This window comes from Nilaparvata lugens, chromosome 11 (genome assembly GCF_014356525.2).
Source record: "Nilaparvata lugens isolate BPH chromosome 11, ASM1435652v1, whole genome shotgun sequence".
Classification (NCBI taxonomy): Eukaryota; Metazoa; Arthropoda; class Insecta; order Hemiptera; family Delphacidae; genus Nilaparvata; species Nilaparvata lugens.
In genome coordinates, this window is record NC_052514.1 from 37,071,224 (window position 1) to 37,083,715 (window position 12,492).

The 12,492-nt window shown below is 34.6% G+C and overlaps 1 protein-coding gene across 1 annotated transcript in view; it reads left to right on the forward strand.

The window, feature by feature from the left end:
* The window catches only part of LOC111051876 (midasin-like), a 629,562-nt gene that overhangs the window by 614,296 nt on the left and 2,774 nt on the right, over positions 1-12,492 (forward strand). The window contains exons 44-47 of the mRNA XM_039437291.1: positions 1,188-1,751; positions 3,749-3,883; positions 5,814-5,953; positions 8,937-9,195. Of these exons, the coding sequence (XP_039293225.1) occupies positions 1,188-1,751; positions 3,749-3,883; positions 5,814-5,953; positions 8,937-9,195 (1,098 nt within the window). The remainder of the gene's footprint in view (positions 1-1,187; positions 1,752-3,748; positions 3,884-5,813; positions 5,954-8,936; positions 9,196-12,492) is intronic.

The following is a 12,492-nucleotide window of genomic DNA, read 5'->3' on the forward strand; positions in this document are numbered from 1 at the left end:
AAACGTAGTGATCATGGTCTATAGTGAGGTCCACGTTATATTGGCAGTGTTTAATTAGCAATGGTATTGCTATCCTTGTCTATCATTCAACAAAGCGGATAGCGCTATCTCTTTCTCGCTTTGCTCTGTTGACAGATCATCTTTTAACAATGTAGAATTAACAAAATATTTGATCTTCATTATGAAAATTCATTATGGAATAATAGAAAAATATAATTTCTTGCTTAATAAAATATAATTGTCTTTTTAAACAAGGATGAACAGTTAATATTACATTAATAAACCTGTATCAGCTACCGTCTATAGAAGGCATTGACAAGACAGAGGATCGGCAACGTTGTTCTCCTACCTTTCTTTACTGCCATTATAACGTGGACCTCACTATAGTTAATAGAGTGCTGGTGTAGTGAGCCCGGGTTCAAACCCGTTCATCACCAAAAGTTTTTGACCAGGTCACTCCGTGTTATCGGATGGGCACGTTCAATTGACTGTCCTGGCTGAAGTATGACGGTCGTGAAGCCCATTGACGGCTTAAAATATTCAGGTGAGGTGGGCCCTTCGACGAGCGCGAGAGTGTGGATGGCTACTATGCCACCGCTTGCCTCCATTCCGTTTGTATAGATGTTTACAGCGAGCCGCTTGGCGAGCGACTTGACCAGAGTGTGGCGCCGGCATTGGATGTTTCTGACCATGAAAAAGTTGTAATGGAGGACTGACTTACAACTTGATTGGATTCAAGAATTTTTGCTTATTGAACTTCCATCATTTAGGGATTGTTTTGTGTCCTCTGGCTTTAAAAATAATTTACTTGTTATCATTAGAAATAAGTAGTTTTATCGTTTTAAGGTCAAGGTTCCATTAAGTTGGAAGAGCAAGAAGATAATTAATCTGTAGTATATTCATTGTATTATGGTATATCAGGTACCCTTTTATCTTATCAAAACACATAGATACTTGACATTCTATTGTGTTCCAATATTTTAAGTAGCCCTAGGAAAAAGTGGATATCATTGTTTTATTTTTTTATCATCATTTTGTACTCTCATGTATATTGTGTCTTTTATCTCTTCATTGGATTTGTTGTTATATTTTACAATATTTATGTTATGTTTAATAGTTATGTTACAATTGTTGTGTTGTTATATTTCACAATAGTTGTTATATTTTGTGTTGTTTATTCCCCACAGGTTGTTGACGCTGCTACAAAAGAACAATCCGAAAAACAGAAGGTGACAGGTGAGGAGAAGGAGGAACCCATGGAGGAGGAAGACGAAGATGTGATCTGTTTAGAAGATGAAGACGATATAGAGATGGCGGAGGATGAATTACAGGCGACTCAGAACGAGAGGAAAATGGACGATGAGGAAAAGAAGAAAAGGAAAAAGGATGAGGAGAAAGGAAGAGGAGATCTGAAAGATATGATGGAGAGTAAGATGGAGGAAGAGGAGGGTGAGATGGTCGGTACAGAGAGGGTGGAACGGGGGGTGGAGAGTTTCTACCACACCAAGTTGGAGAATTGGGAGAGTGTGGGTTTGTCGGAAATGAGAGTGGACCTAGAGGCTCGTATGGGATCATGGTTGCAGAGTGCTCCTCCTGATGAGGAGGCGAGTGAGGTGTGGGGGAAGCTGAGTGGAGCTGTGACGTCATTGGCTGCCGAACTCAGTGAGCAGTTGAGGCTAGTATTGGAGCCAACCAGTGCCGCAAGACTCAAGGGCGATTTCCGCACGGGTCGACGGATTAATATGCGAAAGGTTGGTGATCAACTGCTATTTGATTCAATAAAATAGTATATTTCGCACCTAGAGCAGAAAATGAGATTTTTCCGGCTCGAAATCGGTTTTCAAGTCCGAAGACTAGAAAAGATTAAGAGCCGGAAAAACATTTTTGCCCGTGGTGCGAACGCTATTTTTCGCCACACTACAGGTATTGCTGACAAAATACATAAAGAATACTCGTTATCGTACCTATCTCTTGATTTTAGTGGTAGAAGATTTGCAGTCAGGATTTCAGATTCTTTTGAAATTTCACTTGGAATATCATGGGCGTCGTCATCTTCAAGTATTTTTGAAAATTCGGAATGTGCTAATCAACAATAAATAATTGAATAAAAATGGTTGTGAAGCAAATGCTGAATTAGTTTGATTCGAAATTCGACTGAAATAATGGCGACTTCAGATGAAGAAAGTTGACACTCGCCCGATCTAGTGGATGACTTATTAACTATGGACTTCCATGTTAGCGGCTGGAAAGAGTATTCTTTCCGGCCTAGGCCGGAAAGAAACCTGTTTCTTACGTCAGACGAAGGTCGTCTGCAAACAAGGTCTTTCAGATCTACGTAGGGACTGGAAAACAGCTGCTTTCTGTGCAGTGTGGCGAAAAATAAATATCGGGGCACCGAGCTTTCGCTCTGGAGTACAAAATCATAAAAGCATAGTTTATATTTATCTATTGATACACAGAACACAATTTTTTAAAATGATTGTGAAAGGATCAACAGGCACAGTCCAAAACTGTTCCTTCCCAATTTTTTATGTATACACCAGAAATACGGTAGTACAAAAAGTAGGTTATGTTCCATTTAAGTTCAATTTTCAGTCCAAACATTTGAAAATAGAAAAGTTCGAATTTGGATTTTTTACTAACCAAATTGAATAACAAAATAACACTCACTAATCACTGTAAAATAATGATTATTATTATTATTTGTCATTTGTTACGTGAAGCCACAAATCTGAGCAGAGCTCAAGTGGCATGTAACATGTCATGAACATTTTTCTATGCAAAGTGTATGCATCTGTATCAACTCAAAGTGTGAAGGCACCACAACATTCCTCCATTGTATAGGGACACGCTTCCACAAGTACATTAGTAATTGAAGACAAGAAAAGCCTATGACTACCACATAACCTTATTCGTTCAGGCAGATAATTGAAGATCTTGAGTCCCGAATAATATGGTCCTTTTTCCAAAAGTGTCAGTCTGTGAGCGGGGTACTGATATACAGCTGAACTCTTTGCTCTTGTGCTATAGCCATGGCAAACTACATTTCCTTCAAATCTCTCTGAATTTCTGAAGTCTTCGCTATCATCCTTACCAGTAACCAGAACCGTTGTATCGTCAGCATATAAAGTGAGCTAGCCATCTAAATTATTTGGCAAATCGTTTATAAATAGATTGAAAAGAGTCGGTCCAAGCACAGAGCCCTGTGACACACCTTGCTTTACTCTTTCCCATGCTGAAAATACCAGTGATTAACTTTGAAAATTTTGATATCTAGGTACTTTAATTTAAAATCCTATTATATTAAGCGAGCAATTTCTGTATATATTTATATATTGATTATTTATATGGTTATATATTATATTATGGTTATATGGGTATATATTTATGTCCAACGGATCTCGAAAACGGCTCTAACGATTTTCACGCAATATCTCAGTAATTTCCTTCTGGATTATAACATGTTATCCGTAAAATGTAAATTTATAGATTCGAACTAAAATAACAATGAGCTGTTTGTAAGTCGGAACAGGCAATAGCCTAATCCTTGCACGAAAGATGATGATGACGATGATTAATTATTATCATCATTCTTCCTTCCATATGCAATCAGCTCTTATTCAACAACTTATGAACAATCTACTACAAGGATAATAAATAGCTAAACATTTTTCTGTAGTGGATTAGTTTGTATTCTTAACAAAGAATTATCTTCAGAAGGTGACAATAGATGTTATTTCTTTTGTAGGTGATACCCTACATCGCCAGCCAGTTTAGAAAGGACAAAATTTGGCTAAGACGCACAAAACCATCCAAGAGAGATTACCAAGTTGTGCTCGCTATTGATGATTCATCTAGTATGTCCGACAATCATTCCAAACAGGTAAAACAATTCAATAAATTCGACTGAGTCATTGTCAATATTGTAGAACCGTTCCATAATTGAATAAAAACACAAATCTGTTGTCAAATTCTACACAGTTTTATTTGGTACACGACCATGGTTTCGTGACCACACCGGTCTCATTTTCAAGTTGACTAAAGCTTGAAAATGTGACCGGTGTGGTCACGAAACCATGGTCGTTTACCAAATAAAACAGTGTAGAATTTGACAACATATTTGTGTTTTTATTCAATTCAATAAATTCCATTGTCTCTAATTACTTTTATTCTTCTAATCGCTCTTCTTCTTATTCTCCTTTTCAACTAGCTTGAGTATTTCAGAACATTTCAAATCAAAACAATATATTATTTTTAAAACTGATGTCGGTGAAGACATTTAAACATGATTAAATCAGGTATGGTTGAGAACGAGTGCAAGTGAAACGTATAATTTCTATGGTAATATCAACTATCGATAATTCCAGTGCACACTTATAAACTTACCTAGCTTGACCGTGGTCAAATTTCTTGACCGAGTTTGATGAACTGAAACAAATTATGTTGAATCTTCTTCATTATGTCACTTGGAAAGGTTACTTGCTATAAAAATGAAACATACTATCGCAAATTTTTAAGTCCCAGTGTTTGATCTTATTATACAACTGGTTCATGGATAACAGAAAAATTGTGTACTTACCTATAGCATTATTTCTATGTGAAAAGAAAAGAAATTTGAGCTAATATTTATAAGGCTTTTTATTTCACTCATATGGGCCAAGCCACACGAAGCATTTTCAGGCGTTTTCAGACTAGTCGTCAGTGCAGGAAGCTCTTCGATTGGCTGATTGAGTTGGCGTTAAATCAGCTGATAATCAGCCAATAATTGGAGACCTTCCTGCCCTGACGACTCGTCTGAAAACGCCTGAAAAAATGCTTCGTGTGGCTTGGTCTCAAGTCTTTACAAAAAATATTACATATTTACAAAGAATATTGGTTTGGTTAGCTGCTTCTCATGATAATTTTTACTATCATATCTTGAATTAAATGTTGGGTGTGATTGATAATGCATTACACATATTCATCCACTATTAAATAAATAGGGAATATTGTTTTGGATATATATTCAAAGATATATTTGAATGCTTCTGTTTTATCCAAAGAGACTCATTCATTTATTTTATTTTGATTTGAAGAATGTGTGTTCATTTATTTGAGTTAATTCGGAATTTCCGGCGGACGGTCCAAGCCGTTTAGTGTATGCAATATTTTAAGTAATATTTCTTGTAAAATATTGGCTCTTCAGTAAAGCACTTTTATATCTGTATCTATCCATCTATATACAGGGTGTTTACGAACCCTCTACCTAAACTCTAGGGCATTGTTCCTGGGTAACAAAAATATCTAAATATCTTATTTAAATTGTCCGGAAGTCTTATGTTACTCACACAGCGGCCATTTTGCTTTTTTCACTCATTTTTTTCTGAATAATGGTTGAACATAAGAAATTGAAACGTTGCACGATCATTTATAACAACTAGACAAAGCTAGAAAAAAATTATGATAATTTTTGAAATTCATGGAACAAAATAACGGTCATTTAAAATTGTGTTTCTTAAATAACTCAGAAACCGTTGGTTTGTCAAAAACTCTACAAGAATACCTTTTTTTAGTAAATTTGATTGCCTATCGATTGGTACCAGATCTTTTAAGATTGGGCCAATATTAACCGAGATATGGCAGCTGAACCATAGAGAAAATATAGCATAATGCTATCTTTCCTCTAAGTCTGAACCGAGTTAACGGAAGTTGCTACATTCCCTGAGGCCAGGGCATCAAAGTTCGCATTTAGTAATACTGTAACTTATTTTTCAGACGTAATTTATTAAATCAATTGAATTTGATGGAAAATGTATTATTTTTTATTGTTTCAGTTGGCGTTCGAGTCGCTGGCACTGGTTAGTAAGGCGTTGACTCTGCTGGAAGTGGGTCAGCTGTGTGTCGTCAGTTTCGGAGAAAAGCCCAGAGTTCTGCATCCCCTATCGGAGCCATTCACCGAGCACAGTGGAGCCAAGTTAGTTCCTCTCTTTTCCCATCCTTCTTTATTTCTCCCCGTCTTTCGTAGGAAACGATAAGCCATCGCTCCCGCGCACCTAAAAAGTAGTCATCTCTCATCATTTTCCCTCTCACTCATTACCCAAGCACAAGGGCATCACCCTCAGTATTATTATTTATTATTCTCAATTCCCTTAGTTCTCAATTCCAACTCACAAATCGGTGAGGCTGAGATTTGGCAACGCTGTTTTATCTTTCTCCACAGCAATATAGTATAGATTAAAAGTATACATACATATTAATACAGAATATTGATGGAGTTGATTCATGCAATGATAAACATTGTAATCAATAATTAGTGGGAAGAAAATGAGAAACTATAGCTTCCGGTTTTTATTTAACATCAAAAATTATTTATTTAATACGAATATTCCAATATGAAACGGTGCGAAACGGAAAACAAATGCAATTGAGATTACAACTATAATCATCAATCAAAATTTCTGATTATAATAATCAGGTAATAATTTAAGGGCTACTCGCTTAGCTGATCTGTGGTTGTTCAGTTTTTTTGATAATAAAAAAATATTATTTAGAATTATGGGTCTGAAAAATAAAAAAGAAATGTACAATTAACTATTATCTTACTTTACCTTGAAACTGTCCTTTGGCCTGATCCTCAAAGGTCCGGTTGAACCACTCCCGACTTTAAATAAAAAAATATATAAAAATACTTCTGCCAGCTGATTGAATCAAAAACACCAGATTTCCCTACAAGATTCAAATCCTGAAAACACAATAAATTATGTAGGTTTAAACTGCCCGAACTGTGACAGCCTATAATAACAGAATCCTTCAGGTAACCAATGCCTTAACTCAACAACTAACTTTACAGACGGTTCAAAGAATACGGGCCTCGAAAGAAAAATTCAAAATCTATTTATTGTGAAAAAACATGCAGCCTTGGTTCACAAACAAAGTCGACTCACTCTTGTTTGTATAGCATGGAGCTAAAACCCATGATATTGCTTTCACGAAACGTGATAAAACACACGTTTCATCTTTGCACATTGGAGATCTTCTCGCTTTATCAATTAACATTTAATAATTAAATCCGCGAAAAGATTTCCAATTCACAAAATAATATTTCAAAAATTGAATGGTTTTGATGTCATGTATGGCAACATACTTCATGAACTCAAATCTACTTTACTTTGAATGTAAATGTGTTTATTGAACATAGTGTAATTATTAATTCAAGTTAAATATGATATCATGATTACGGTGAGGTGGTGAATATTTTCATTATTTATTGTACTCATCATAAGCAGCTCTTTGTTATTTGCTTCTTCTTCAATGGTATATTATATTCCTTATCAGTATCACATCTTAATTTATTGCATAATATAGTATAATTGAAGTTAATTGAAAATCAAGTAACGAAGCAGTGTGTGATTACATAACCTTATATTTTGGACAACATTAACATTTTATCAAAATTTTTAGAGAGAAATAGTACAGGCTCAGCCTAGTTTTTCCTCCAATGTCATAATTGTATTATGATTGTAGTATTTTATACAATAAATGAATTATAATTATAATTATTATAATTCGTGTGTCAAACTAATTTTTAGGTAACTCAAGGTTTTTTTCTTTCTTTTTTTGCTAAATATCAAATTTATTTTTGAATTTAGTATTAGGATAGACTCCAACAAGCGATCAAGTTGTACTTTTGCTGGTGGTGATACTCATTTCCATCATAGTAAATGTTTATGTCTATTGCTCAATATCATGATTATTGTATATTTCATGGAAATGGAACAATAAATTTGATGATGATGATATTATATTATGTTTTCGTATCATTAATTAGAATAATAATAATTTATTTGCCAAAAACAAAATTACATTATAAAATGGATTACATTATAAATTATAATGGATTGCAAGTTTGTTTTTAAATACAATACTATAATTTGTATCATATTTAAATATGCTGAGATCTACTCAACTACTAAATATGCTGGGAATAGCTGTAATAAATATATATATACATAGATGAATTTCGACTCAACAAACAAACCTCCGCCTTATTGTCATATAATTTCCATAACGGGAGATTATAGAAGTTAACTGGTCAAGATTGGGCGGTTGACAAGTTAGTCAAAAGTAGCTGTAACAGCGTGTGGAAACCAAGGCTAACTGCAGTTTGCGCTACCTCTAACGGCGCGTTTAGTTGCCAATGAAATCCACTCACAAGCCCAGTTGCACAAAAGCCGGATAAATTTCAACCGTGATTAATTTCACAAGAACCAACCAGAGAAGGCCTTTTTGATAAGACTTTTTTTTAGTTAACTTGTTCATAGTATCATAGTAGTACCGTAATGTAATTAAATATAATTATTGTCATCGTTGGTAATTGCAAAACAATTGGGTTCCATAAGCATAACTATTAAATAGCTATGCGAACTTTGTTGTTCAATTAGTCTAATGCTTGTTTCATTCATAATCTTGCTTTCTTCTTTATAATTATAATCTCTTTCACCTCATCTCTGGAAAGTTTCCACTTTTATTTTTTAGGTACCTACCTACGTAGTTATAATATTATAAACTCGTTTGTAATTTTCTTTGTGTCTTTGTTTGATCTTTTTATTAATAACCTACCTGCGCACAGGTTTTAAACCTATGCAGGTATCATTTTCCCTCAAATATTACCCGTAATTATTTATAATGGACATTATATTTATTCTAGCAGCAATGTTACTTTCTTATTAATAAACTATAAATATATAGCTACATTTAGCATCAACTTGCTAATGCAATAAGTGAGTTCCCTTATTGTTTTTCGTTTTCTTTGTTTGTAATGATTTTTGGAAAATAAAGTTCAAAGGCGGCTTCTCTGATTGGTTCTCGTGGAATTAATCACGGTTAAAATTCAACAGCCTTTTGTGCAACCGGCACTCAGCTATTAAAATATTAATTAAATTGTGTTTTGTTTGTAGGCTAATGCAACAGCTCCTGTTTGAACAGCAGAAGACGCACGTGGGGTCTCTGCTGGAGTTCGCCTGTGACATGCTGGCTGCAAGTGGCGGGGCGGTGCAGGGGGGTGCCGGCGGGGGGCCAGCCCAGCTGCTGGTCATTGTGTCGGACGGGAGGGGTGTGATGGACGAGGGCGAGGCGAGAGTCAAGGCTGCCGTGCGAAGAGCCAGGTTGCAGAATGTGTTCACTGTTTTTGTGGTCGTCGATAATCCCAGCAACAAGGTGGGTTGCATTCATCTGATCCATCCAGTCATACATTCATTCAAATCAAAATAATAATAATTAAAACACAATATAAATGAGTGAATATTCAAGTATCTCCCCCTATCTGCTGAGATCAGGGAGATGTCTGGAAGCAGGAAAAAGTTACAACTGTCCCTATTATTGGCCCATATGAATAAAACCAGAGCAAATGCTCATGAGCAAGAGCATGGAGCATAAGGTAGCTCATGAGCAAAAGGTAGAAGCAAAAGCATTTGCTCATTTTTATATGAATAAGCTATACCTTATACTCTTACTTATGCTCCTGAACTCTAGAGCAAATGCTCACGTATTTTAAAGATTTTTCATCAGCTGATTCGCTTTTGTAGCCTTACTTTGTTTTTATAGCTCACGGAAGCGCTAAATATGCAAGTAGGGGGCACCGCTTGTGTTTGCGTCGTCTGCTCTGTTTTCTATTCTTGAATAGAGTTTTAGGTTAGTTGAGTTTAGAATTTTGAATTAATAATAGCGTGGAAAAATGTCATCTCTATAATAATCTTCAGTATATTCTTATAATATCAATAGCCTTCTTCTAATCGTCTACACTCTCATCTTCTTAAATGCCTATTTCCTATTTTGTGATGGCTATCTTTATACCAGATGGCTTTTATAAAGATGGCTATCTTTTGTATTTATTCTTTTGTAGGGATAATGGTGATATATATCATGGTTGAATCTAGAAAGAGTTTTATAGTTCTCAACTATTGATTGTTATTGTATATGGTATAGTTTCCTCTTCCTCATACGAATTAGTTGACCTATTTTACTATGAGCAAAAGGTGATAAGCTGCTCAAGACTAGGCTCACCTTCTTTGAAGCATTTGCTTCAAAAGTTGAGCAAATGCTCTAGTTTATTCATACAATTTTGAGCAAAAGCTTTTACTTTTGAGCAAATGCTCAAACTATTTCTTTGATGAGCATGAGCAAAAGGTTTTGCTCACGTTTATTCATAGAAAATGAAGCAAATGCTCCTTATTTTAGAAGTATAAGCAAATGCTCAACTTTATTCATATGGCCCATTATCTCTACTGTTGGAGTGATCAGACAGAAGGTTTCAGCGACAGACAAGGATAGCAAGATAGCAAAAGACAGCAAGATAGCAAAGTCAATGTTAATCAGGTACTGACTGACTATAACCTGAGTCTCACTGTAGCAATAAGCAATAAGGTTGCTGGATTGATCATGAAAAATATACTGTAAAAAAATAGTCAAAATAGTAAAGGGTGATTCTTTAATCCTGATTGCCAATTCTTAAACGAAACGCTGCTACCTTTTAATCAGTAAATTGTAGGTAGTGTTTTCCGGTCGTTAGTTGATGGGAAGGATATAATTTTATAGGTATCCTTTTCTGAGAGGCGACAATTGTTTATTGAATTACCGCTGATTTATGTAGTGACATTACAATATTAATTATTGATATTCAAATTGCATTCAATCTTGAATTTGATTGACAATTTTTCATACTTTGTAGAATTCTTTGAATTATTACCGTAGCTATGTAATTTATTGTAAATCAGTGTATGAGCCAAAATATATTGTAAATTATATGAATAAAGAAAAAACACTTCACTCACTCATGCTACTTTTTAACAAATTAATAAAATCAATATAAAAATCTTGAAGTACCCTTATTTTTTTAAAACTTTAAAATAGTTCAACAACTAGTTTCGACCCTAATTTAGGTCATTTTTCTTATTAATGAATAAATAATTCTCCTAATCTAATCTAATTAGTAACATTAGTTTCTGTGCTAAGAGCACATGAAATTAATTTTTTTAAAGATGCTAGCACAGAAACACAAAAAGAAATTGTCAGCCACTTTTTATCAACCATGTTGATTTTGATTAGTTTTGTTGTTTTTCCCTCTCATTAAAAAATAAAAAGTGGTTGACAAATTCTATCTGTGAATTTATTGAAATTCCATTATTATTCAACTCAATTTATTGAAATCTACTTGTAAATAATCGTATAATTATTTTTTTTGTAATTTTATTCAATAATCGTATTAATATGTTTTATTTGAATATGTTCATTCGCAATCGTTTGTGACTTTAGGTTTTCTGTTGGCAGTGCAGAAGTTTTTACATGCATTACAGTTGCGATGTATTGAATTGAATTTATTGCCAAAATTACAAATACATATTGTAAAGCGTGATTTTTACTAGCCTCACATATGTAGAGAGATTTGCCAAATCATGTAGTGCTATATTTAAATGCCTCACGTTGGGCCGGCAAATCATGTGGTGCGTTTTTTAACGGCTTCACACATGTAGAGTGAATCTTGTACTAAATCAACGGTGTAGTGGCTATAAATTTTGCAATTGCGTGTGTGGACGCTGAGTGTACACCAGACTGATTGACTCACTACAAGATTCAATACAATTGTCGGAATCGCGGGAGGCCTAAACGCTCGCTCACCCTGGATTCTTCCAATGACAGATTGTATAAAGCTGAAATTTTTATAAGTAGTGTAGCAGACGCTAACACTGAATACGGATACCTTAAAATTATTACCTGTGAAGAATGAGCATACAAAATCATACAGGTCGAGCAAAATCCCGATGTAGATAATTTACGGGACTGCGTCTCTAATAAGTTCTGAAGGATTAAGATACGGTATTTGGACCAAATATCGTTCAGAATATACTTCGAGAACAGAGTCTTGTCGGGTTTTGAGCTCTATTGTAGGAATTTATATGATCTATGGCTGCATCTGCTGTACAATTGATGTGTTCGCTCCAAAGTCGAGGTAGGTAACAGATAAAAGCTGATATATGAGCAGGTAAGGACAAAGAATAAATATCTCGATCTGACCCCACTCGCTACATCCACTTAGACCTGTTCCAATATCCAGCTTAATTCAATTATTCCAATGATCGTATTCGATCGGTTCTTGATGATATAGAACGTATCAGACACAATAATTGACAGGCTCAAGAAATAATCGAACTCAGAAAGCGAATTAACAAAACTGAAATATATTATAATAACATATGTAATCATACAGTGCAGTTCAGAATTTGATTACATGTTGATAATAATTTAGCATTAATAGAATAGTTAAAAATTTTCTTGTGCTTGCATGATACCATGCGTGATTCAACAGAATTTTACAATTGATAAAATTGAACAGTTTTGAAAAGATAGTGAAAAAATGAATTATAAAATATTTTAAAATTGCTCGGGGTCGTGGTTCAGGCAGCGGAGGATAGTTAATCAACCACAAGTTCTTAGAAATTCTACATGAATAAATTCTAT